At 67.7% G+C, this 24,905-nt stretch overlaps 1 protein-coding gene across 2 annotated transcripts in view; it reads left to right on the forward strand.

Moving 5' to 3' along the window:
• Positions 1–24,905, forward strand: part of CELSR1 (cadherin EGF LAG seven-pass G-type receptor 1) — a 90,356-nt gene that overhangs the window by 16,640 nt on the left and 48,811 nt on the right. For both annotated transcript variants that reach the window (XM_045834779.1, XM_045834780.1), the window contains exon 2: positions 16,598–17,257. In XM_045834779.1, the coding sequence (XP_045690735.1) occupies positions 16,598–17,257 (660 nt within the window). The remainder of the gene's footprint in view (positions 1–16,597; positions 17,258–24,905) is intronic.

Genomic DNA, 24,905 nt, shown 5'->3' on the forward strand with positions numbered 1-24,905 from the left:
CGGCCTGCCCCGCGATCGTCTCCAGGTCCCCAGTCGGTCCCCAGACGCAGGCCTGGCTCAGCCTTCCGGGGCGCGTCCTCACGCTGCGGGCTTTCTCCGCGCTCCCCGTGGGAATGCGCTATTTATAGACGGCCCGCCGTGGTCGCGCCGCGGGAGCGGGCATTCCTCAGGCCCAGCCAGACCCAGACCCCCACACCCGGTCGCTGGGCCGGCCGCCGTGGGGAAACGGCGCAGGGAACTGGGCTGCAGGCTGCCCAGGAGAAGCAAGCGTCGGCCGCGGGGTCGGCAGTGTCGTTGTCCCAAGCTGGTGCGGAGAGGGGGAGGCCCCTGTGAGGGCGTCAGGGACACTTGGAATGTGGCAAGTGAGCGAGTCCCTTCGGGAGGGGAGGGGCTGCAAGTGTGTGACAAATGCCACACAACAAAGGCTCTCCCGGGAGGCCGCGGAGGGGCCGCAGGGCCAGGGGCCAGTGGCCGGGTGACCGGGTGACCAGGCGACCGGGCAGATGACATGATAACGAGAGAGAAGAAAGCAGAGCCGCCTGCTGCTCTGAGTCCCCCGTTCCGACAGGTGCCCCTCCCGCTCCGTGTACCCCCCCGCCCCCACATCCCGGCACAGACGTCCGGGAGCAGGCCCTGCTCGGCACACAGTGTGGGTGCAGGGGCCCACAAAGTACGCCTGGGGCGGGAGCCCTGGGGCGGGTCAGCACCCAGGTCAGCTCGCCTGCAGCTGCAGCTGCAGAGGCGCCTGGGGGGCGAGAACCGGGGGCCAGGAGGCCTGGTGGGGCGGAGAAGGCTTCCTGCCTGCGTTGGGACATTACCTGCACAGATGCCTGGGGGTGGGGGGGCCCTGCCCTGAGCTCCACTTTCTGGGGGAGCTGGGGGGCATATGCACGTGAAGCCCCGATCCCCCAAAGATGCAGATGTGGGGGGGTGGCCAGGTTCCCGAGAGGCAGGAGGCCCAGGCTCCCTGGGAGGACCCTCCTGGTCTGAGGAGCCGCGTCCTAAGGGCCCACCCGGGCGGGGGGCCCCCCATGGTGGCCAGGGTACGGTTCTCGCCGAGTGCGGAGGTCTCCGGGCCTGTCCCTGCAGCCCCACCCGGACGCCCCTGCCTGAGGGCCGAGTCCCACAGGGCCCCAGCTGGCCAGCGGCAGCAGCCAGGGTGGCGGCACTCACTCCGTATGGGCGCCGCCAGCACGGTGGTCCCTTCCAGGAGCCCCCCGCCGGGGAAGGCAGGTGGCGGACGCGCAGGAGACAGCGTGGGAAGGCGGGAGCAGGTGCTGGGCGGGGCGTGGGCGTTTCCCCAGCAGGGCAGCCGGCCCGTCTCTGCCGGGCACCGACTCTGTGCCGGGCGGCATTCGGTGTGCGGGGCGCGGCAGGGCATCAGGCAGGAAGCGTGCGGCCCTCACGGTGCTCGCCTGGGGTGGGGGCCCTGCCTGACCGGACGGGGGCCCCCCAGCACTGCAGGGCTGGTGGGGGGCGTGGCGAGGGAGAACCGGTCCGCCGGGGGGAGGGCTGTGAGCCGGGGGTGGGGGAGGCGTGGGGAGGAGTGACCCTGACCTTGACTCTGACCTCTCACCGAACCCTGACCCTGCACTCAGCGCTGGGGCCCTTCCCCACCACCCTGGACAAGCGCACCTTTGCCACTGGAGGGGAGCTGGGGACTGTGGCCTTCGTGGGGGCCCAGCCGGCCTCCAGGCTCCCCCCAGACGTCGCACGGAGACCCCCCCCTTCCCGACCGGGGGCGCCCGGCTGCTGCCCTGACCCGCCCCACTGGCACCGGTTTTCACGCGTTTGGGAAAAAGTGCCTACTGTGCACATGGTGCAACTAAGCCCCCCCTCCTCTGTCTCTGCTCCCTGATTCTGGGTCAGGGTCAGCGGTAGGGTCGGGGCTGGCCTCCAGAGAGACCCACCTCCTGGCCTCCTGGTTGGCCGGGTGCCGAGGACGACACAGGGGCCCGAGAGTCGGAGCCCAGCCCCCGCCTTTGGCCCCCGGCTCCCTGTCCGTGCGCCCCGGCCTTTTGCTTCCCGGGGGGGCTGCGTGCCCAACGACTGTTCCAGAACTTACGTGGTGGGTGTTCTAGAAGCTTTCTCCTGAAGGAGCAGTCTTGGAAATGGGTGAGTGTCCCAGGAGGTGAGGCACCCCTGTGGGCTTGCTGGGACCTGGGTGGGACGGGGGGGCCGGGGGGCAGAGGGGACCCAGGAGCTGGGTGGGCGGGGCCCCCTCAGAGCCGCCGCCCCGGTGGGTGCTCGGCCGCCGTGCTGTGCGGGCGACAGATGGCCACGGGCGGCAAATGCAAGGGGTCCTCCTCGGACCCCCGGCCCAGGCACCGGCACCAGGGACAGGCTGCAGCGCCCCGGGGGAGCCCCTGTCCTGCGGGCTGGGAGCCCTCTCAGCTGCCCCGGGAGCGTCTGGCGAGACAGGGTCCCTGGAGGCCGAGGGGGAGTCTTTCTGGCTGTAGTCGGGCAGCAGAGAGCCCCCCCCACCCGCTGACTGTCCCCCACTCCCGCTCCTGCCGGCAGGGTGCAGGCTGGGAGCCCGCTGGGTGCTCGGGTCCTGGCCGGGTTGGGGGGGGCGGAGGCCCCAGGGGGCTGCAAGAGCCGCTGTGTACAAAGCCCCCGGGGTGGGTGGGGGACAGAGAGGGGAGTGTCCAGGAGTTGCCCTGGGCGTGGCCACGTCCAGCGGAAGTCCTGTGGGTGCTGACCGAGTGCCCGGGGTGTGGGGGAGGCCCCCGACCGCTCCTGGGGCGCCCTCCCGTGCCACACTCCGCCCGGGGCGGGGGGGCGTCGAAGCCGCCGTCCCCGTGTGTCCCGCCACGGAGTGCGCGTCCTCCGAGGGGCACCTCGTCTCTGATTTTGGCCCCGTCGGTCGTCGGTCAGGACCCCGAGGTCAGGGGGTGGGGGAAGGTCAGAGGAGGCCAGGAGAGCGTGGCAGTGTGAGCGTGGGGACCTGGTGACCCGGGTTCGTCACCGCGCGTCTCGGAACCTCGGTGTGTTCACGTGACAGTCGGCCGTGGTCCCTGTTTCACAGGTGTCCGCAGAGCACCCCGCCAAGTGCCGCCCCTGTCGCCAGGACCCCGGGAGAGTCCTCCTTGTCACCTGTGGTTTCAGTAGCTAATGTCCCAGTGAAACACCTTCTTCGTGTAGAGCGGTTTTCGGAGCAGCTGGTAAAAAACAGTGGAATGAGCTTCCCCCTGCCCCTCGGGATGGGTGAGCCGGCGAGTCGCCAGGACCTCACCTGCCTCCCGGGCTCCCACCCCTCTGCGGGGGAAGATGTAGACGGTGTTTGGGGACCGTCCCAGGAGCCCCCCCCCCCAGTCGGTGGGGAGGCGCCTTCAGCTGGTCCTCACTGCAGACGTCCCCGCGTCAAAGGCGGAGGTTTGATTTTAAAAACAACGGTTTGGCCCTGGCTGGCATAGCTCAGTGGATTGAGCTCGGGCTGCAAACCAGAGTGTCGCAGGTTCGATTCCCAGTCAGGGCACATGCTTGGGTTGCAGGCCACGGCCCCCAGCAACCGCACATTAGTGTTTCTCTCTCTCTCTCTCTTCCTCCCTCCCTTCCCTCTCTAAAAATAAATAAAAATTTTTAAAAAATAATAAAAACAACAGTTTGGTTCTGCTCTTGTTGGGGGGTGAGGGGTGCAACCTGTGGTTAATGTATGGCCATGTCTTGGGGGTGGGGGAGGGTCACCAGTGCGGTCAGAGCCACGGCCAGTCCCCAGCCAGGCCCCACCACCGGGGTCCTGCCCTGGAGGGCCCGCGGCCGCCCCAAACCCAGAGCAGACTCGGCCGGGAAGGACGCCTCAGAGAAAAACGGCACCGGACGCCAAAGGGCCCGCAGAGCCATTGCCGTGAAGCCCCCTGGAGGCCCCGCCGCACAGGTGTGGGCCCGCTGACCTCTGTTCCCCCGGGACAAGTCACGGGCACCGTTCATGCCCCCCTTGGACGCCGGGGTCCCGCCCGTCTTTTTGCCGGCGGCCTTTGTGCCGGGCTCTGTCGTTCAGCCCGCCCTGTCCTCTGAAAAGGCCCAGGGCCGCCCGCCGTCATTGTCCCCGAGGTTACTCATCCACCGCCTGCCCCCCGGCCTGTGTGGGGCTCCCCGTCTCCGTGGTTACCACCGCCGCCGCCGCTGAAAATGTGATCCCGGAGCCTTGGGGGAGGGGCCGCAGGGCTTTACAGAAAAGGCGTCTCCGGCAGGCAGGTGAAACCCGGCACCCGGCTTTTGCTGCCCCGTCCTGGGGACTTTCCTTGTGTCCCTCCGTCCCTTGGGGGCTGCGGGCCCAGCTCTGTTGTCGGAGCGGAGCTGGCTGTGGGCGAGGGGCCGGGGGGAGTCCCGGCAGGAGAGGCCGGCCCCCGGGGGATGGCGTGTTCTGGAGGCGGGCAGGGCTCTGGCTTGGGGGAGGGGGTTTGCAGACAGTGGGGGGGGGTCGGGGTTCTGAGAGGTGAACGCAGGGGATGCTGGGAGTTGTGGGGAGGGGTGGACGGGTGAGGGGCGCAAGGGAAATCGGACCCGAGGCCGTTTTTAAGTTCCCGCAGAGCACCCCCCCATTCTAGGGTGTTGGTGGCCGGCTGGGCGTGTCCCTCCGAGCGGTTACCACAACGCAGTGACTCCTGGGGACTGCAGTGGGCGCGTGTGCCCAGGCTTCTTGGAAATGGGTGTGTGGAGCTAGTGCGTCGGCAGGCGTGGGGCGTCCGCGTTGTGTCGGCGTCGCCAGGTGGCCTTCCAGAGACGCGTCCCGGGCGGACCTGCTGGCCGCCCGCTCAGCTCAGGGGTTCGCCGACGCGCCTTCCCCAGGCGCGGTGCTGTCACCGCCTGAAGTGCCGGCCAATCTGATGGGCACCCGCGGTCCGCTGTGCGGCCTCGCCAGGTTCCCCTGCGGGGGGCGTCTCCCCAAGGCCGTGTGGGCCGGCCGCGCCTCCTCGGGGTGGGGGGCCTGCCTGCCGACTCCTGGTCCCTTCCTCCCGGCCGTCTCTGGGTTGGGGCTTGGCGTCCCCGACCCAGTGTGTAAAAACGTCCCGTGATTTAAGGAAATGTCTTTTTTTACAGTCTTGTCTCCTCACGGCGTGTGACTCCGTCAGTCGCTGAGTGAATTCTAGGCTGACGGTGGGCGGTAGAGGCTCAGTGCGCGCAGAGGTCTCGGTACCTTTCACGTGCAGAATCCGCCCCCCCGACTCCTCCAGACGTCACCCTGGTCACAGGCTGCAGAGGGGCGGTCCCGGTCCCCCTGCCCCCCCCCCCCCGCGCCACCGCGCCGTCCTCTTCGCCGTGGTCACATCAGAGCGCGCCGGAGGTGCTGGCGTCCCCCCGTTGTTCCTGTGTGGCTCTTCCAGGCCCTCCCTGCGGGTTCCCTTCTGCGTGAGCTGAGTCAGCACTTGCTGCGGGTCTGCTGAGTTTCGTCAGGCCCCGTTGGCCTTTTGGGGGCAATAATCGCCTTACGTTGATGGGCTGCTCTGTGGGGCGGGTTGCATGGAACGGTGAGCCTGCCCGGGTCGTGTGGTTGTGGTGACCTTTTACGTAGCAACGGGGTCTCACCGAGTTGGTCCAGCTCGGATCTCTGGGTGAGAAGATCTCGGGGGAGGCGGGCCCTCGCTCTGCGCAGGTCCTGGGAGGAGGAGAAGGCCCAAGGCGAGGGCCACGCGGAGACGGGGCGGAGGCCGCGGGGATGTGGCCCGGCGCTGGGGGTTGCCAAGGACGGCCTGCCACGCCGGATGCTGGCTGGGGAGAGCCAGGGACCGGAGTCAGCCTCCGGCCTCCACCCTGCGAGTCACCCTCCCTCCTGCGATCCGCTGCCCCCCCCCCCCAACCTGGTGGTGGTTTGTTACAGCGTTTGTTACAGCGGCCGCAGGAAAGCAAAGCGCCCGGAGACAAAGTAACGTCTTTGCGGTATTGTCTTTCTACTCAGAAACGCGGCCTGTTGCTTCCTTCCTTAGCCTCAGGTCACGTGTTGTGTGTTGCAGTGAAATGAGTCCCGGGCTCCGCGTCCACATTTCACCGCAGGCTCGTTCCCGGGGAGCGCACGGGCTTTGGCCGCTGCCTCCAAAAGCACTCGTTTCCCAGGGCGCCTCCCGGCCAGCCCCTGCCGGGCCCTGGGGAGCGGGGGGCTTGCAGCAGCCACCTTCTCCAGCTCTCTGGTCAACTAAAGCAGTTTCCCAGCCGCTGCCTCCGGGAGCGTGTCCCTTCAGCTCCCAGTAACGCACATCCTCCTCCTCTTCCTCCCTTTCCGCTGTTTTCCCTCTTTTCCTCCCCGGTCTGTCCTTGTGGTCCGCTGGTCTTGACCCTCTCGGACCCCGAGCAGCCCTGTGTATCTGCTCACCAGCAGGATTCGGACCTGCCGGGCCCGCCCTGGACCCCCGGCTTGGGGGGCACTAGTTGTAGGTGATGAGTGAGCTCCCTTTCGGCAGCTTGCGGAAACTTAAATTGTTCGTTCACCCCATCAGCGTTCATTTAGTTTCTGCCGTTTGCCCAGCTTTGCTCTAGATGGTGGTGTGCAGTGTTGTATTAGGAGTCTTAGCCAATGCAGTAAGACAAGAAAAAAATAGGTATACCCCTATCTGTATATGTATGTGTGTGTGTGTGTGTGTGTGTTTATATACACGCTGCTGTTACTCACAGATGCAATGGTTACATACAAGGAAAATCCAAAAGAACGTTCAAATAAATGATTAAAATAACAAGTGAGTTCAGCAGCAAGAGGGTTGGACGCTTGGGTGGTCAAGAAACCAAGTGCGTGTCTGTACGTCAGCAGCGAGTGGAGAATGCAGTGGATGTATTATTTTTGACAGCATGGACAGATCGGATAACCAGAAGGAAATGCGGTAAAAGTAGGCACAAAACCGCAAAGCCGGATGGTGAGCAGTGCGGCGGGACTTAGGTGGCCGTGGGGATCCTCCGTGTCCGGGGACCGGCAGGCGCGGTGCCGTGAGGACGTCATTTCTCCCCAGACCGCCGTCAGGGTGCCGTGTCAGGCTACCCAGAATGCACAGGGTTTCTGGGGGAAATGGGAAAACATGGACACGCTGATTCTAAAGTTCACACGTAAAAAAACATGTGATTTCACATGTGTGAACACGTGTTAATGTCCATGTAGTTTTTATATGTAAACAAAGTTGTATGCACGTTTTATCCATACATAAAGTTGGCCGGGAAGAGCCCAGGCGGTCTCGCAGCGGACCAGGTGGGGGTCCGGGCCGGGGATGCCGAGGCCGTGGGAAAGTCGCCGAGAGGAGCAGCCGCGTCTGCCGGCAGCCGGGGACCCTCGGGCAGACCGCCGGAACCCACCGGGAGCCCAGGAAACAGACTCCCGGTGGGAGAGTGCGGCTGGCTGATCAAGTGACAGGGATAAAGAATTCATGGAGCTGGAGGACGGACACTCCCGGAGGATGACCCTGGGCCGGTTTCTTCCCTCACGTGCTTTATTCCGAGTGTGCTCTCCTGACTCTCCGATCTGCTGGGTCTGACCTGTCCCCGAACCCCCCTGTAAAGCCAGCAGGTCCTGCCCCCGATGGCGAGGGGCCGGGCGGTGGTCCCTCCAGGTCCTCCCAGGCACCCGGGCGCCTGGGGGTCACGTCACCTCCGCGCCCGGTCTGTCGCTCTGCCCCTGAGCGGGCGGGTGCTGGGGCCCCAAGGCTTTGTAGGGAGAGGAGCCCTCCCCTCCTCCCCCCCCCCAGGGGCAAGAGAGGTGCCTACAGCGAGGGGAGGGGGGTTTACCTCGGGGGGCGGGGGTGGCACCCTGGCTGGCTGGAAAGGATTTGGTTTTCTGTCTGTTTTCTTAGGTGCTTTTTCCCCTGAGAAATAAATGTTCCACGTTTTCCGTGTTTATTATGTCTACCCTCTAATCTTCCGTCCTGATACCAAGAGCTATTTCTGGCCGGGAAGGAACCAGAGCGAGGCAGGAGCGACACCGGCTGTCGGCTCCGAGAAGCAGGCCTCGGTTCCGGGGAGGAGAGGGACGAGGAGGCGGCTTCGGCCCCGGAGCCAGGGCAGGAGGACTCGGCGCTGGAGGCTGAGGCAGCACAGGGTCTGGGTGGAAACTCCCTCCGCTGCGGTCGCTTCTTTGTATCAATAATGCACAAACGTGTAACCAAGGCCCCTGACGGCCAATATGTTGTCAGGGAGACGTTTGCAATGAGGAGGGGAACTTCCGCTTTGCCAGGGGACTGGCCCGTGGGTGTGGCCACCTGTGTGTCTGCAGCCCCCGGCTGGTTTCCAGCTTCATTCCCGGGACCTGCCTGGAGCCCGGGCAGTGTCCTGGGGGTGGACCGACCTCGGCAGCCCACCGTCCCCCTCGAGCCTGCCTCCAGGTCGTCCCACCTGGTATCGGGACGGTTGGTCCCTGTGTGCATTTTAATTCAGCCTCACGTGCCTGCGTCGGAACAAAGTGACCTCATTTTCTCCTCTTTGCTAGTTTGCAAGAAAAAACTTAAAGAAAAGCGCCTCTGGTTTTTCAAAATCCAGTGGTTCTCAAATGGGGGTGATTTTGTGCCCCAAGCCCCCCGAGACGTTGGGTGGTGTCTGGGGACATTTTCGCTGGCCCAGTGGGGGGCGGGGAGGGGGTCCCTGGCCTCTGGAGACGTCGTGCAGGGATGCTGCTCAGTGTCCTCCGTGTGGGGGACACCCCTCGCAGCAGAGAGCGAGCGGCCCAGCGCCAGCGTCCGCAGGGCCCGGGCGGCGTGGGTCTCCGCTCTGTGCTGCGGGCGGGTCCCGGCTCCGGTGTGGGGCGCAGCCGGGGCCCAGCGCTCCCCCAGGGACCTGGGTTTGCATTTTGGCACGTCATGAACCAGCCCAGCGACCACGAGCAAGTTGCTTAACCTCCTGCCCCCCGGGGCCTGGTGCATGAAACAGACTCGCTAGGGCCGTGTGGGGGATGAGGGTGGGCGCAGGCCGGGTGGGCGCCAGGCAGTGGGCGGGGCTGTGAGGACGGGGTGCCGCTGGGAACCCGGCTGTGCCCGGGGACGGGCACTGTGGCGTCTGCAGGGGTTTGGGGTAGATTTTTCTCTTGTTTGAAGCGTGAACTCCACCCCCCCGCCCCCCACACCTGCAGGCTACAGCAGGCGCTCCAGAAGCAGCCGAGGGAGGCCCCCTCCCCGTGCCACCGATGACCACGGCCCCAGAGGGCACGGGCGTGGAGTGTCTTTGCCTGGACTCTCACTGTGACGGGAAACGTTTAGACCGAGAACCTTTGGGTGGGTGGCTGCACGTTGGGTCGCAGGAGCCCAGCTGGGCGACAGCCTCTCCAGGGACCTTGGAAAATCTCCTCTCGGGTCCTGCCCTGTCGGACATAAAGGAGGGTGCGGGGCCCTGTGCGTCTGAGGGTCCCTTTGGGCCAGTGGGGACGGGGACCCTGCCTGAGCTCCAGGGACCCTGTGAGTGTCCTCAGAGCCATCTGCCCCTGCGGCTTTCCTGCTTCCCCGCTTCCCCAGGCTGGCAGCGCCGGGGCTGGGGCCACCCTGGGCTCCTCCTGGGTGGCGCTGAGCCCCCGGGTGCTGGGCAGGCCTGTTTCTGTGCACCGGCCCCTCTCAGGGGCTGGCCATGGGTCGGGGACCCGGGTGGTTAGAGCCACACTCCCCTCTAACAGGCCCATTGGGCCCCCACACGTGCACACACACTTACACATGCACACACGCACACACATGTACACACATGATTTCCAGGGGCCTCCATGCATGCCCCACACGTCACGTTTCCCCTTGCTGCGCACGGCGGCTTGGCAGCTGGTCTCCCAGAGACACCTGGTCCTGGATGCCTGCGTCCCTGCTGGCCCCGTGAGTGGGGGCGGTGGGGGCGGCGGGGGCAGGGCGTGAGCCTGCAGTGTAGTTCTGCTCCCTGTGGGAGGGGAGGCCCCGCAGCTGCCATGGTCACAGGTGGGGTGAGTGACGGGGGTGGACACCGGCCCAGGGCACGTGCTGACCACAAACCCTCGCCTGGCTGCTCTTCCCGCCCCCAGTGGCCGGTCCTCCTGCAGCCGAAGCTCAGGGCAGGCCCCTCCCCCACTTGCTGTTGCCCCTGGGCGCCCTTCCCCCACACCTCCCACTCTGGCCCTGGACACCCCCCCCTCCCACCGAGACACTTCTTTCTCACACGACGCCTGTCTGAGGCCCATCTGTCGCCCGCCCGGCTGCGGGCGCCCGGAGGGCAGGACTCTGGGCTTCCCTCCCGTTGCCCGGTCTGGCCCTGGCACACGGACAGCGGAGCCTGCTCGCCGAATTAACAAGTGATGACACTTCTAATTAGCTTCCTCGTGTTCGGGCTGCGGGTCCGGGTCTCTACAGGGGTCGCTGCCGTAATCATCTCATTACAACGGGCTGCCAGCGCAGTCCACGGCACTGGCCTGGCAGACCTCCGCGTCCTCCTCGGGACCCCCGGGCGCGGCCGAGGGGGCTCCAATTTGTTGCTTTTCAGCCGTCTCCTAATCACTTAATCACGGGATGTCTGTCGTCAGCCCGATCTCTTCCATCTGTGCGGACCCCGGCCCGCGGCGCCAGGACGGACTCGGAGCAGGGGTTCTCCTGCGGGAGCTCGGCTCTGTGCGCGTGTGGGAATGTGTGAGTGTGTGTGAGAGTGTGTGAGAGTGTGAGAGTGTGTGAGAGTGTGCATGAGCACGAGTATGTGCGTGTGAGCGCATGTGTGCATGAGTGCACATGTGTGCACTCATGTGTGAGGGTGTGCATGAGTATGAGTGTGCCTGTGTGTGTGCACGAGTGCACCTGTGTGTACATGCATGTGTGAGTGGGTGCATGGGCACGAGTGTGCACGTGTGAGTGTGCATGTGAGTGTGTGGCTACATGAGTGTGCATGAGTGTGAGTGCGTGAGCATGACCGTGTGGGTATGCACAAGTCTGTCAGTGTGTGAGTGCATGTGTGAGTGCACGCATGAGTGTGTATGTGTGAGTGTGAGGGGGCATCAAATGGAGGGGGGTGGGGCAGGAGGTCCCGGCCGTGCACACAGTAGGTGCTCTGTGGAGGAGACCCCTCCTGGGAGCCAGGTGGTCTGTGGGGGGGGCAGAGAGGGGACCCAGCAGCCGCAGGGAACGGGGGCCGGCAGGCAGGGGTGCAGGGGGTGCCCGGCCAGGACGCGCTGCCGAGAACATTCCGTGTGGACTGTGCACACACGTGACTTTGCGAAGGCGCTGAAACGTGAAGGCGTGTGAAGCGCGGGGATAGACGGGGCGGGCGGAGGGGGTCGTTGCCACATGATAACATCCCGCGGCGGTTCCCCGGAGAGGACCACGGTCCCGTGTCCCCGTCTGCCTGCGGGCAGCCACTAACCGCCCCAGGTCCAGTCCAGTCCGCAGACACAGTGGCACCGCCCCGGCCCCGCGAGCACGGGGTGCAGATGTGGACGGGCCCGCATCGGGAGCGGTGCCCCCCCACCGTGTCCCCCCGCCCCCGTGGTCTGGGAGACGCAGCCTCAGCCTCCAGCAGTTCGCAGCGCTCAGACCCCGGGGTCACGACAGGGAAGGCGTCGGCCAGCCAGGTGTCATCGTCCTCTCCTGTCCCCAGGCTGTCCCCTCCTGTCCAGCTCCCCGAGAGCGAGCCAGATGGGCACTGCCCACGGGCCTCGTCCCGTCCGAGTGCCGTTCTGAGCCCCCTCGAATGTTCTCGCCCGCAGACCTCAGAACGGGCCTGCTGCTGCTGGTTAATTGTACTCTCGGGGCGGAGGGGGGGGGTCCACTGACAAAAGCGGAGGAAGGCGGCGAGAGCAGGGCGAACCTGGGGTGGGGGAGGCGCTGGCTGCCCTCCCGCCAGCACCAGGTCCGGGTGGGAGAGAGTTTTCAGCCGCCGCTGAATGGACCCTGGGAGCTGGGCTCACCGTCTGGATGCGGGGGCGCAGAGGCCTGAGAGGAGCGGGGGGGGGGGGGGCTCGGCTGCAGGGACGCGAGTGTGGTGTCGGCGGGACAAAGGCGGGGAGAGAGGACGCCCGAGCCCGCGTTCCGCTCTCTGTGCGATTTTCTCCGGATTTTAACGTCCCTGGTTAATCATCTGAGGCTCCGGTTCTCCCCGTCCCATGTCGTGCTGACTCAGCCTCTTGAAATGTAGGGTTGGAATTTTCTTAGCAAATATTTAACCGGGAAAAAAGAGAAAAGAACGCCCCTCCTTCTCTGTGCTCAGACGTTAGGGCGTAAGCTACGCGTTAGTAGCCGTCTGGGCCAATATTTGATCTTTTCTCCGAAAGAGAGTGACTCACCGGCTCTTCCCTCCACTGGAGGGAGGGGGTCCCCAGTAGTGGCGAAGATGGTCGGTGGGTGTGTGGCTGTCCCCACAGAGGGTGGGGGGCTGGGCCGGGTGCTGCCCCTCCTCGCCCGGCAGCGTGTGAGTGACACCCCTAAGGGCCCACTGCAGTGTCTCCGATGGCTACGGGGACACCGCAGGCCATACCTGGTGCCTGAACACAGCGCACACAGCGGGGGGAGTCCTGCCCTGGGGGGTCCTGAACGGCCCCCCCACCTGCCTGACTCGGGGTCTCAGGGTCTCAGCAAGGCCTCTTGGTGGCATTTGCGTCTCGAAAGAAGTGTCAGTGACAGGATTCTGGAAGGGGCTCCCCGAGTGGGGAGACTTTTCGGGGTCAGGAGGGTGGCCCCTCTGGTCCCCATCCAGTGCTGTGCCCTCTGTCCCTTGTGGGAGGCTAAGGTCACCGCAGCTGCTGCTGCAGCTGAGGGCTGAGCTGGGCTGGGGGGAGGGCCTGTCCCCTGCAAGGGGCCCAGCAGCCAGGGCAGAAGGGCCACTCGGACAACGCCAGGTCCCTCAGGTCCCCGCCCTGAGGCTGCGCCCCCCAGGCAGCCCGGTTCCCCCAGGTATTTGGGCTCCAGGTCCTCAGGGCCCTTCCCTGCAGCGGTGCCAGGGGCTGGGAGCCCCCGTGGGCACTGTGCTCACTCGTGTTTACTCTCCTGGAGGCAAAGGAAACAGTATCCGAGGCTGCCGGTTCCAGGCGCCTTTGTTGTTACACACTCGCTCTTAATAGGTACAAATTATCGGTATTAGAGGTCCTCGCAGCTCCCTCTCCTCATTAAGCCTCCGCAGTTAATAATTATTTTCTCTCTGGGAAGTGCGTGCGAACAGCAGAGCAGGTGGGGGAGGCGGCCCGGCCTCCGCGTGCCGCCTCAGGAGGGTCGTGACCCGGGTCCCCGTGACCCCAGGGCCGCGTGTCCTGGGCATCTCTGGGCCCCAAGTCCCGCGTCACCGGGACGGCAGCGTCCGCCCTGCCCCTCACGGGGCCGTGGGAGAAGCCAGAGAGAGATTCGTGACACTGTGGTGTCCATCCTCACACGCCTCGAGGGGCCGGAGACCCTGGCGTCTCGGGGTAGCTGGTGGGGAAACCGAGGCACGGCGCGGTCCAGGGCCTTGTGCCCCGGGGTCTGCAGACACAGCCAGCACTTCAGAGGCACCGCTGGCAAGCGTGGGGGTCAAGGGCCAGACAAGGGTCTGGGACGTCCCATCGGAGAGCTAGAAACTTCCAGTAGCAGACCAAGCCCCGTGGTCCGCCCGTGCGGATGATGTGGGCGGAGCTCCAGGTCATAAGTGGGGGGAGAGGCGGCACACCTGGGCAGTTACCCACACGCCACCCCCCCCCCGCAGGGGACAGGCAAGGCCACTGCCACTGGACCGTCTGGGAGGCAGGGGCGCTGCCTGCCGGTGCTGGTGACGACAGAGGCCTGGCCAGCACAGAGCGCCCTCAGGCTCCGCGGCCCGCAGGCGGCGGGGTCCGTGCGTGCGTGAGAGGTGCCGCCCTGACCACACTCCCCAGGGCTGTTTTAGATCCGTTCTGGCGACGGATCTTGGCCTCCGGGGTCTCGGCCTGGGTCCCAGGGCAGGGCAGCAGGGCGCGGGGGTGGTGGGACGGCTGCCAGGAGGCTCGGAGGGCCCGGCCGGCCTCCTGGTCCCAGAGCCCCGGTCAGCCTGGCCGCCGCCGCCCCCACCAGCTGGGCGGGGAGTGAGGTCAGGCTTCTGCATTCCTACGTGTTCTTCTGTCGGCACCGGAAATGCTCGAGGACCAGGACGGCAGAAGGGTCTGGCGACGCTCAGCGTGGCACCCCCCCCCACGAAGCTGGAGGCGGCGTGTTTTTGCCGTGGCACCTGACCCTCCCACCGAGGGCGGGGCTGGAAACCCGTCCGCGCACAGGCCTAGGCCGAGGCACAGGACGTGTGCCCTGTGACCCCCCCCCGCCGCCAAAGTTGGGGGGCTGGCGGCATGGGACACCGCCCCCCACCCCGGTCCCGTCTGTCCAGCTCGTGTCCACCCAGAGTCTCGGTGCCGCGGTGGCGGCGCCCGTGCAGGTGTGACGAGGCAGGCTCTGAGGGGAGCTCGCCGGGATTTGGGAGGGCCCGCACCCCACACCTGGGGTGCTTTGAAGGGAGGGGAGGGAGGGGAGCTGGGCGCAGGCACACGGGGAGACCACGGGCGACCAGGCAGAGGTGGGAGGGACGGGTCCGCACGCCAAGGAGCGCCGGGACTGCCGGCTGCCGGGAGGGAGCCACGGAGCGGAGCCTCCCAGTGGAACCGCCCTGCCGCCCCCCGGGCTCCGGCGCCTGGCCCCCAGACCCGCAGGAGGGTCTGCGGCAGCTGGGACAGCCACGCCCTCCCATTGACCCCAGTTTTCTGCCTCGTGGAAGGCGGTTCCTCTCCTGTGGGAGGAGCCCCATGCGTCCTCCGAGACCCCCCCCACCTCCCCCTCAGACTGTCAGCACTGCGTCTCGCACACGCAGCCCTGGTCCCTGCGGACCCCTGGCCCCTTGAACACCCCTCGCGGCCTCTGCCCCCGGGGTGGGCCCTCCAGGGGGCGGTGGTCACCGACAGCGGTGGTCCGTGAAGGCCGCACCGGCTTCGTGTGCCCGGCCTGGGGTGTGCAGGAGGCGCCGCCTGGGACCGTCCCGCAGACACTGCCGTCTGTTCTGTCTCTGTCCCACGGTGACGCGAGGACAGCTCTGCGGGCGCACAGTGAGTTCCTTGTGTCCAGGGCCGGGTGTGCGGGGCGGTGGTGCAGATAGCGATGGACCAATGAATAAAATCAGGCTGTGGCCGCCGCTGTTCGGGCATTGACGGGGTGCGGCAGAGCGTGAGGGGCGCACAGAAGGGACTCCCCGGTGGTGAGGGGCGCGTGGTGGCGGGGGCCTGGGAGGCCGGCGAGGAGGCCAGCGCTCCCGGCAGAGGCCCAGGCGCTCGAAGGCCCTGGGGCAGAGGGCGGGAGTCTGGTGACCCGACACGGAGGTGTCACTATGAGGGAGGGAGGATGACGCGGGGTCAGCGGTGCGAGGCTTATTCTAGGTGCCCTCAGGGCCATGAGGAGGCCGCTGGGACCGCCAGGCGCGGGGGTGGGGGGAGACGCAGGTCCAGCCCCCCCCCCCTCCGGGGAGGAGGAGCTTTGCCGTTTTCTCTTGCTGGTGGTTACTTCCCTTGTTTCTCGTCCGCCCCTGGGTCCCAGACCAGCCTTGGGGTCCCGGCCCCTTGCCCGGGTCACGCACATCGCCGGGTCCTCGGGAGCTCTGGATGTGGCAGCGATGGGGCACCCGGCACCTGACTCAGAAGCCACAGTGCCCTGCGGGGAGCGGGGGCCCATGTGCTCAGGCACGAAGGGGCCCCGTGTCCCAGCATTGCTCCCCTGTCCTGTGGGCGATGGCAGTTCTCTCGGCATCTGTCGGCACCGCTGCATGGCTGGGACCGTCACCCTGAGCTCCGAGTGTGTTGGGACTTTCGAAGAAACAGTTCCATGTCTGCATTGTTTGCATAAGTGTTGTGCTCCACGAGGGTGGGAGGGGGCTGGACCCTACGGGAACGGGGGCACAGGCCGGGAGCCACGCTGGGGGGGTGAGGGGTGAGGGGTACGGATCGGGCTGCAGGGCACAGATCGCTGGTCTGAGCAGCGTCAGCAGGGCCTGGCTGTGCAGGTCGTCTCGGGCCCCTGGGCGGTCAGCAGTGGGCTCAGGGGGCGGGTGGGGGCCCGCTGTGGGAAGGGGTGGCCGCGCCAGTCGGGTGCCAGGAAGACTGGCGGGCTGCCCCCTCACCGTCCTGGGGAGCCCCCGCGGCCAGCCCTTGGACAGCCCCTCCGCGTCTGGGCTCAGAGCCGACGGTGCTCAGCCCCGTGCCCAAACGTCCTGCCCTTTCCTGTCGCAGAGCCCGCGCCTCACGACTGGTTTGCTTGTGTTGGCTGTGGTGCGGCGTCCCCGAGCGCCTGTCTGCACAGCTGCGTGCGGAGCTTGTCCTGGGTGCTGGGGGACACACAGAGACGAGGAGGGAGGAGAGGCCTTCACCGCGGCCCCGGCCAGGCGCGCCTGGGCTGGACCGTCCTCAACACTGGGGGGTCCCAGCTGGGCCGGTGGGGCGGGCCGGGCGGCGTGGGGGGGGTCTCCTGGTGGCTGGGACAGCTGCAGAGGCGTAAACCTAGGGCTCGGGGGTCCCCATGTGCCCGGAGCAGGGAGAGTTGGGGGGTCTTGGGCTGGCGAGGGGCTGGATCAGGGTGGCCGTGGGGTGTCCCACTGAGGGACGTGGTGGGGGCTGGGCTTTCGGACGCCGGCGTGCAGGGAGGGAGAGGAACGGGGTGGGGGGGGGTGGGCTCACAGGCACCACGTGACCGGCCGCCCCCGCCCCCCGCCCGCTTGTGTCCCGCAGACGGCGTCCACAGCGTGGCGGCACTGTGCACCCTGCGGGTGACCATCATCACGGACGACATGCTGACCAACAGCATCACCGTCCGCCTGGAGAACATGTCGCAGGAGCAGTTCCTGTCCCCGCTGCTGTCCCTGTTCGTGGAGGGCGTGGCCGCCGTGCTGTCCACCCCCAAGGACGCCGTCTTCGTCTTCAACATCCAGAACGACACGGACGTGAGCGCCAACATCCTCAACGTGACCTTCTCCGCGCGGCTCCCCGGCGGCGGCGGCGGCGGCGGCGGCGGCGGGCGCGGCCGGTTCTTCGCCTCGGAGGACCTGCAGGAGCAGATCTACCTGAACCGCACGCTGCTGACGGCCGTGTCCGCCCAGCGCGTGCTGCCCTTCGACGACAACATCTGCCTGCGCGAGCCCTGCGAGAACTACATGAAGTGCGTGTCGGTGCTCAGGTTCGACTCCTCGGCGCCCTTCCTCAGCTCCGCCACCGTGCTCTTCCGGCCCATCCACCCCGTCACCGGCCTGCGCTGCCGCTGCCCGCCCGGCTTCACCGGCGACTACTGCGAGACCGAGATCGACCTGTGCTACTCCAGCCCCTGCGGCGCCCACGGCCGCTGCCGCCGCCGCGAGGGCGGCTACAGCTGCGAGTGCGTGGAGGGCTTCACCGGTAGGTGCCGCCCGGCGGGGCCCCGGTGGGCGCGGGCTGGTGTTGGGGGGCTGGGGAGGGCAGCGGGCCCCTCTGCCTCGCCCGAGGCTCCCGGCTCACACGTCTAGGGGTTCCCCCGGGGGGTGAGGGGGGTTCCTCTGCCCGCCGCCCTGCTGGGGAGACAGACCCTGGGCGGGGGTGTCCTCCCGGTGAGCCTGGGAATGACCTCCCGACAGCCAGCCGCCCTGAGGTCCCTCTGGACCCGGGTGGCGTGTGCCACCGTCCTTGGGGGACTAGAATCCACCTGGGGAGTCCGGGTGCCTGACGGTGCTCCTCGGAAGTGGCTCCCCACGGAAAAGCACTCGTCCCGGAGGGTCTCGGGCCTCGCCGGTGTCGGCCGGTGGCATGGCTGGTCGGACGGGAGTCGGAGCCGGCGATCGCCGGGGCCCGGAACGAGGTCCAGGCGTTCACGCCTCGCTGCCGCTGCCGCTGCCGAGGGGACTCGTCCTCTCTGCCGGGAACCCGCTGGGCCCCGGTCCCCTGACCCAGCGCACACACACCGGGCGGGCGGGCGGCTCCTGAGGCGGCCCACACTGTTTCTGGACACGTGGCGCCCGCCAAGGCGGCCAACAGCCCCGCGTTCCTGCTCCGGTCTGCGGTCGCCCGCATGCACGGCGGAGGCCACTCGCAGGAGGGGCTTGCGGTGGCCCTGCTGCGCCCCGGCTGCGTCTTCGGGGAGCCGTCTGGGGACCGGGCGGGGCTGGACTCACGCCGGAGGTGGCGGCTTTGGGCTTCTTCCTCGACTGTCTGCCGTGTCCCTGCGTCACGTGAACAGCTGGGGAATCGCGGTCTGCCGGTGCGGGGCGCAGCCCCGGTTCACCGGGCTTAGATGGGGGGCTTACGGCATTAGCGGGGAGCTCTGCAGCCGGAAGAGGCAGGGACGCCGGGCTGGGGCCCCGGAGGAAGGCAGCGGCAGCTGTGCCCTGGGCTTCCCGTCAGACAGGAGGGGTGGCCGCCGGAGGGGGGTGGTGTGCGCCCCGGCTTGCCGCGTCGGCCCGGTTCTCATCCGGGGGGCGGGGGGGCACAGCCCAGGAGCGACAAAGGCGTGTGACTGCTTGCCCCATGTCCTCTCCTCCCCTGCCGTCGGTGGCCAGCTGTCCTTCTGTCCTTCCAGTCCGGTCCGCAGGTCACTCCCCCAAGGCCTCACTCAGCGAGTGTTAACCCCGAATTCCTGGCTGCGCTGGGACTCGGTGGTGAGCGGGGAAGGAACACAGGGGACACCCCCAGCCCCTTCCTCCCTTCTTCAGTTTGTCGGGGGCGGGGAGGGGACCCTGGTTCTCTGCACAGGAGACCTGGACAACCCCGCCAGGTGTTAGGGGCGCCACGCTGCGAGGAGGTCACCACGTGGGGAAGTAAGTGTCTGTCCCCTCCTCTCCTTCCCACTTCCCGGCGTGGAGCCGGCCTCTGGGCCTCTGTGGCAGTGCCGTGGCCCAGGCAGGACCCCCAGGACAGGCCCGCCTCGCTCCAGGGAGCCAGCTGCGCGCAGCCGCTGTCCCCCCACACGGGTCCTGATCGGGTACCTGCTGCATGTGCAGCCAGTACGCACTGGCCCGATCGGTGGGCCGCCCGAGCCCAGCTGTGCGATTGGCCCTCTCCCTGGCCGGGACACGTCCGTGGGGCCCTGGAGGGGGAGACCCCTCCAGCACCCCCCGCTCTGGTTGGGGGCCTGGGCTGGGGTCTAACTCGGTCGAGGGTCCCGGCACCGCCTCCTGGGCCGCAGCAGCAGCAGCAGCAGGCCTGGGTCTGGGCGGGGTACACCGAGGCCGCCAGGGACCCGCCGATACCCGGGTTCTCTGCAAGGAGGGACTGACCCGTGAACTCAGAAGTTCTCAGATCTCGTTGTCATCACGGGAGTCATTTCTGGAGAGATGATGAGGACCAGGAAAGGGCCCGGCGTGTCATCGCCAGGAGACCCGCTGGCGTGGCGGGGGGATCCGGGGGGGGGGGTGCCGGGGAGCCGGAGCGCCTCGGGCCCTGAGGGGGGGCGTGTCTCCCTCGGAGACGGAGACGGGCAGACGCAGGCCGATCACCGCTCCTCGGCCCCTTCCCCTCTCCCTTCCTCACCCTTTGAAGCCCTCGCCTCCTGCGAGGGGGAACAGAGCCCATTTCTTCCTGGTGAAAGCGGCGCTGTCGTCGCGAGGGTCCGATTACGAGCTCCTGGTAAGCCGAGCCTGGGCCTGGCGCTCCGGCGGCTTCCTGTGCCGCCGCCGCCGCCGCCGGGTGGGCGGAGGGAGGGTCCGCGGGCTCAGGGATGCCCCTGGCGGGGCTCCTGGGGGGGTCCCGAGTCTGCCTGGGCCTCTGGGGGGGGGTTCCGAGACCCCTTGGAGAGTGGTCCCCGCTCGCCGCCTCCCTCGGAACCCACCGCGGTGCCACCCCTGCTCCGGGAAGTTTCCGGAAGGGGTCCCGCCTTCCCCGGGTGCCGTTGTCCCTGTCCCTCGAGGCTTCCTGGGGCCCGGTTTAGGTGTTGGTGGCTCCCCTCTCTCCCTGAGGGTCACTCGCTGACCCTCAGGCCGTCCCTCTGGCCGCGGGGGTCAGGGGTTAACTGGCCGGTTCCTCACACAGGCCCGAGCATGCGTCCTAATGCCTTGGCTGCTCTTGTCGCCACACAGAGGGGACAGGGCACCCTCCCGTCCCTCTGTCCTTGTCTGTGCGGACCCTGGGGTGGCCGTGGCAGTCCGGCTCCAGCCCGGGCGGACCCCGTGTTCACCACACGGCGGTGGGTGATGCTGCCGAGCCCCCGCGCAGGCCCTGCCCCTCCCTCTGCGGGCGACGCCAGTGGGATCTCATCTCGGGAGCTCCCCAGGCTGCTGCGTCGGGGGCCACAGACGTGGGGGCTGAAGATGCGGAGACTGACTCTCTCTGGGTGCGGGGGGCTGGAAGGCCACAATGAGGGCGTGGCCTCGCCTGCGCTCCCCCCGGAGGCTCCAGCGGACCGTCCCGCCGGCCTCTTCCCAGCTTCGGTGGCCCCGGGTGATCCTCGGGTTCCCGGCGTCGGCGGCAGGCCGGTCCCTGCCTGTGTCCTCACACAGGGGTCTCCCCCTCGTCTGTGTCCTCTCAGAGTCCCCGCTTCCGCCGGTCACTGCACCAGGACCCCCCCACCCACCCAGTGTAGTCTCCTTTTCACTCCATCCCGTCGGCGAGAGCCTGCTTCCAAATTAGGTCGCACGCGGTCACCGGCACCGGCGCTCAGGCCTGCGACGTGCGGTTTTGGGGACCCAGTGTCACCAGCTCCAGGCTCCGCTGGACAGCGGCCACTTCTTGTCAGCCAGCTTGTCCAGCATCTGTCCACCCCGGCCAGGGGACACACCCGGGTGGGGACAGGTTTCTCTGGAGGCACAGGAGGGGCTGGGGGTCCTTTCCCTCGTGGGGACGGGTGACCGTCGCCCTGCGACTGTCCCGGGCGGGACCGAGACAGCTGGGCCGGGGGAGCCGGCGGTGACGAGGGCCACTCACTGGGCTGCCCTCGTGACTCCGGGTGGTGAATCAGGTAGGGAGCGCATCTTCTCCTTCCTGGACGCGGGTCTGGCCCGAGCTGCGGCCCCTCCTCCGGGCAGGAAGGGGCGTGAGCACTGCGGGGGGGGGGTGGGGGGGTGGGGGGGCTGAGCCGCTGCCTCCAGCCGGCGGTGGAGGTGTTGGTTAGCATTCCAGCCGCGTCGGGACACGTTGCTGTTTGAGAGCTGGCTCGGTTCCCCTCCTGAGCGATAAGGTGGGGAGGGGGCGCCCCCCCAGCCTCGAGGCACAGCTGCTGGGTCCCCGCCCCCGCCCCCAAGGTTGTCTTTGCCCGCCCAGCAGGAGGGAGCCCAGAACCTTGCCCCCCTCCTCCGCCCCCCCGACCGACTCTGTCCTCCTGGGTTGGAAGTCTTTCAGGGCCACCATGTAGGTGACTTGGGGGCTGGTGGTTTTCTGTCCCCACCCCCCACCTGGCTGGGAGCGAGAGGAGCGGGAGGGTGGGCCGAGCCCCCTTTGCGGTGGGGGCTGGGGCTGGCCGGCCGGGACCCTCTGCAGTGAGCGCCCGCAGGTGAAACTGCACACGGCTCGTCCAGGTGAGCAGCGGGTCCAGCCCTCAGACCTGCGGGGCCTCCCATAGAAACTGCCGAACCACGGGCTTTTCTTTCCGCTGGAATGCACTTCTTATTTATATTTTTAAGATGGGCGCGTCTGGGGTTCTGGGAACTGGGTCCAAGGACAATGTTGAAGTCACGGTGAGGCAGCCCCACCCGGGACCAGCCTGCGAGGGCCGGCTTCCGCCTTTCCCCCTCCCTGGGCAGGTGGGGCGCGGTGGTGGGGGTGGGGGCGGGGGCTTGGTGGTCCGGGAGGGAGGGGAGGGCCCGGCAGGTGTCTGGGCTCCCCCAGGTGGTGAGAAAGTCAAACAAAGTGAAGAGGAGAGGTGTGACCGGGAGCGGGGGGGGGGGGGGGCGGGGGGTAGGGAGTCCCAGGTGCCTGGGGCTCGGTGTGGGGCTTCGCAGAATTCGCTCACAGCTTCTGGACGCTGGCCTCTTCCACGCCCAGGGGAGCTCCAGGGCAAGAAACACAACTCCCGCGCTCTGGGAGGGGGTACAGCCAGGGAAACTGAGGCACTGGTTAGGAGCTTGCCCGAAAATCTCTGTCCCGGGCAGTGGCGTGGTGGGGGGAAGGGCAGGGGTGGCAGGGGCGCTGAGGCCCCCCGGGGAGGGGGTTTGGGGACGGACAGAGGACCGCTGGGCACGTTGTCCGTGTTGGGTCACTAGGGACGCAGCTGCCCCTCTCAGGCACCCTGCAGGGTCCCCATTCTTAGCCTGCACCCTTGTGTGGCACTCGCCGGAGAGGGTCCCGACAGAGGCCACGTCGTGTCTCTGCGAGGACGGAGACCCCGGCCCGCGGGCTCAGCTCCGGAGCGGGGACGGGCCCCCGCAGGGCGCGGTTGGCGGTGTCCCGGGCCCTCCACGCCGCTCCCCGTGCGTCCCGCTCTGCACTCCCGCCTGAACCAAGGCCGCACGCCGCCCGAGGTTCCCACGGCCTTTGGAAATGCGGGTTTTTCTGGTTCCAGCCCCTTAGCTGTTTCTCAGAACTGGGAGGCGATTGTCTCCTCACTGAAGAACTCGAGTCATCAAACCTGCACGGCCCTTCCCCTCCCCAGCCCTCCCAGCGCCCCCCCGCCACCGTCTGGGGGGCTCGGCCCTGCTGTGCACCCCCGTCTGCCCGGCCGCCGTCTCTGTCCCCCCCCCCCCGCCCTGCCTTCCACAGACGACCCTGGGCAGCCCGGCTGCGAGGCCCCCACCCGGGCACTGTGTTTCATCCCGGTTCCTTCACTTGTGAAGGATTTTCTTTTGTTGTGGGTTCTGTTCTCGGCATCCAGCCTGTGTCCCTGTTCCTGAGGGGGGGGCGTGTGGCTGGGCTGGGCCACTGGGACTGGCCGGTGGGGTTCGGCTGGCACGCCTGTGCTCCATCCGTGACCCTGTGTCGGTGGTCACACGTGTGAGCTGTGGGCTCGAGTCCTGTGGGGGGCGGGGGCTTCTCCGGGGGCCTCGACACCTCAGACCGAGGGTCTCTGTCTCTGACACTGACCTGGGGGCCCCGGGCAGTGGGATGGTGTCCCCTCACCCCCAGGCCTGGTGCGTCCAGTGACGGGGACGGGGGTGAGGCCTTGGGGGTTGGCTGCTGGCAGCTTCTGTTCTGCAGTGAGGACTTCTTTGAGATAGGGGGGGCGCACGTTTCCCGTGGGGTTCTGCCGGAGCGGCCCGTCTGTCATCCGCAGGGCTGCGGCGTGCCGCGTGCATTATTCAGCCAGGCTATCGGTTGGCCCCGGGGAACCCGATCCCGGTGTGGGGGTGGGGGGCGCAGGGGGAGAGCGGGATTTGCCTCCAAGTCCCGATGACTCGGGAGCGAGCGTTCGACCCCCGGCAGGGTGCTGGGACACGGGGAGGAGCCCGAGTTCACTGAGAATGGGAGTCCCTGGGGAGAGAAAGTGGAACCCTGACAGGAACCAACGCGCCTCTGAGAACGCCGATCTCATTCAAGCCGTGCTTCTCGTGCGGGCGGCGTAACCCGAACTGCAGATACGGGGCCTCGCTAGCCTCGGTCCAAATCACTCACCTCCGATAAGGTGCGTTTAAGAATCTCGAACTGTTGCGCCCTGTCTCTTCCCGACCCCTCGCCCAGCGGTGCCACGTGGGCTGTTGGACGAGGGCTGCGATGGGGGAGGGGGAGGGGCCCCATGGACATGCCCATGAACTACAAATCGGGGTGCCCCTGCCCGCCCTGCCGGGCAGGGCTCGCCAGCACAGCACTGCCTGAAATATGTACATTCAGGGGAAAACAGAAGCTGCTTAGTGCGCAGTTTGAACCAGCCGGGGCGGGCGCTCTGGACTCGGCAGGAGCCCCCTCCCTGGTCAGGTGCCCGCGCGCGCCTGGGCCCCGAGCGAAGAAGGCTCCAGAACCCGGATGCGAGACCCTCTCCCAGCCGGCCCAGCCCACCCGAAACCCAGACGCTCCGGGTTCTCCCCGCCTTTTATTACAAGGGCGTGTTTGGCTGCGGAATTCTTCGCCTGTTACGTCAACACATTTCCAACTGTAAATGAATCAAATGCACGAATTATGTCGGTTTTATAGTGTTATACAGTTTTCATTGTTGGCTTGGAGTTGGGAATCCTGGCGCGTTACGACTTCACTTCACAGGCGCCCGGCCCATCGGGCCCTGCCGGGTGCCGGGCGGTCATCGGCGGCGGCCCCACTGTGTGCCAGGCCGTCACGTGTGCCCTCCACGTGGAAGGTGACCCTTCGGTGCTCCCTGTGCGCCCGATCGTCTCGGATCTGGCCCCCAGACGGCCCCGCCCCCAGACAGACCCGGCCCCAGACAGACCCGGCCCCGGCCCCAGAGCCTGGGGGACACCTGCTAAGCAGGGACGGCCGCACCCTGGGTGCGGTCCCGGAGCTGGGACTGGCCCTCTGCAGAGGGGAGATCCTGGGCCCCTGGGCGGCTCCGGCCGGTGGGCAGAGCCTGCAGAAGCAGCCGTCAGGCACAGGGGAGCCGCCCACTGAGGCCCGGAGACAGGACCCGAGGAGGGTCCCCACGGGGTCCTCATGGTCGGTGGTGGTGAGCGCCTGCATTGGCCCCGTGGACCCCTGCCCCCCGCCCAGCGGACCCCACGTCCGGTGTGCAGGCTTGGCAAATGTAGGCTGGCCGGGCAGGTGGCTAAGGGCCGGCCGGCCCCAGGCAGAGGGGCGTCTGCATGGAGAGGAGGGCTGACCCTCGGCCAGGCCGCTGGGCTGGGCTGACCTTCCCCAGAGCTCCGCCCCGTGTGACTGGCCATGCAGCAGGTGTGTGAGGCGCTGGGCAGCTGGGCGGGGGGCAGGGGCCCGAGAGGAGGTGGCCGTGGCTGTGGTGGGGGACAGAGGTGTAGGCCTGGATGCAGGCTCCCTCGGCCTGCCGCTCTGGACAGGTGGTGACCCTCCTCCAGGTGGGACACCCCGAAGGGGACAGAGGGGAAGATCGGGTGTGAGGTCCGGGCTGCAGGGGAGCAAACAAGGGAGAAGTGGGTGGCCGTGGCTGTGGCCGTGGGGGGGACCCCATGCTGGCCCGGGTGGAGGGTGCGAAGGGCCGGGTGAGAGCTTGTCCCCAGGGCAGAGAGCC

This window comes from Phyllostomus hastatus, unplaced genomic scaffold, assembly GCF_019186645.2.
Source record: "Phyllostomus hastatus isolate PE091 unplaced genomic scaffold, TTU_PhHast_1.1 phas_contig_198, whole genome shotgun sequence".
NCBI lineage: Eukaryota > Metazoa > Chordata > Mammalia > Chiroptera > Phyllostomidae > Phyllostomus > Phyllostomus hastatus.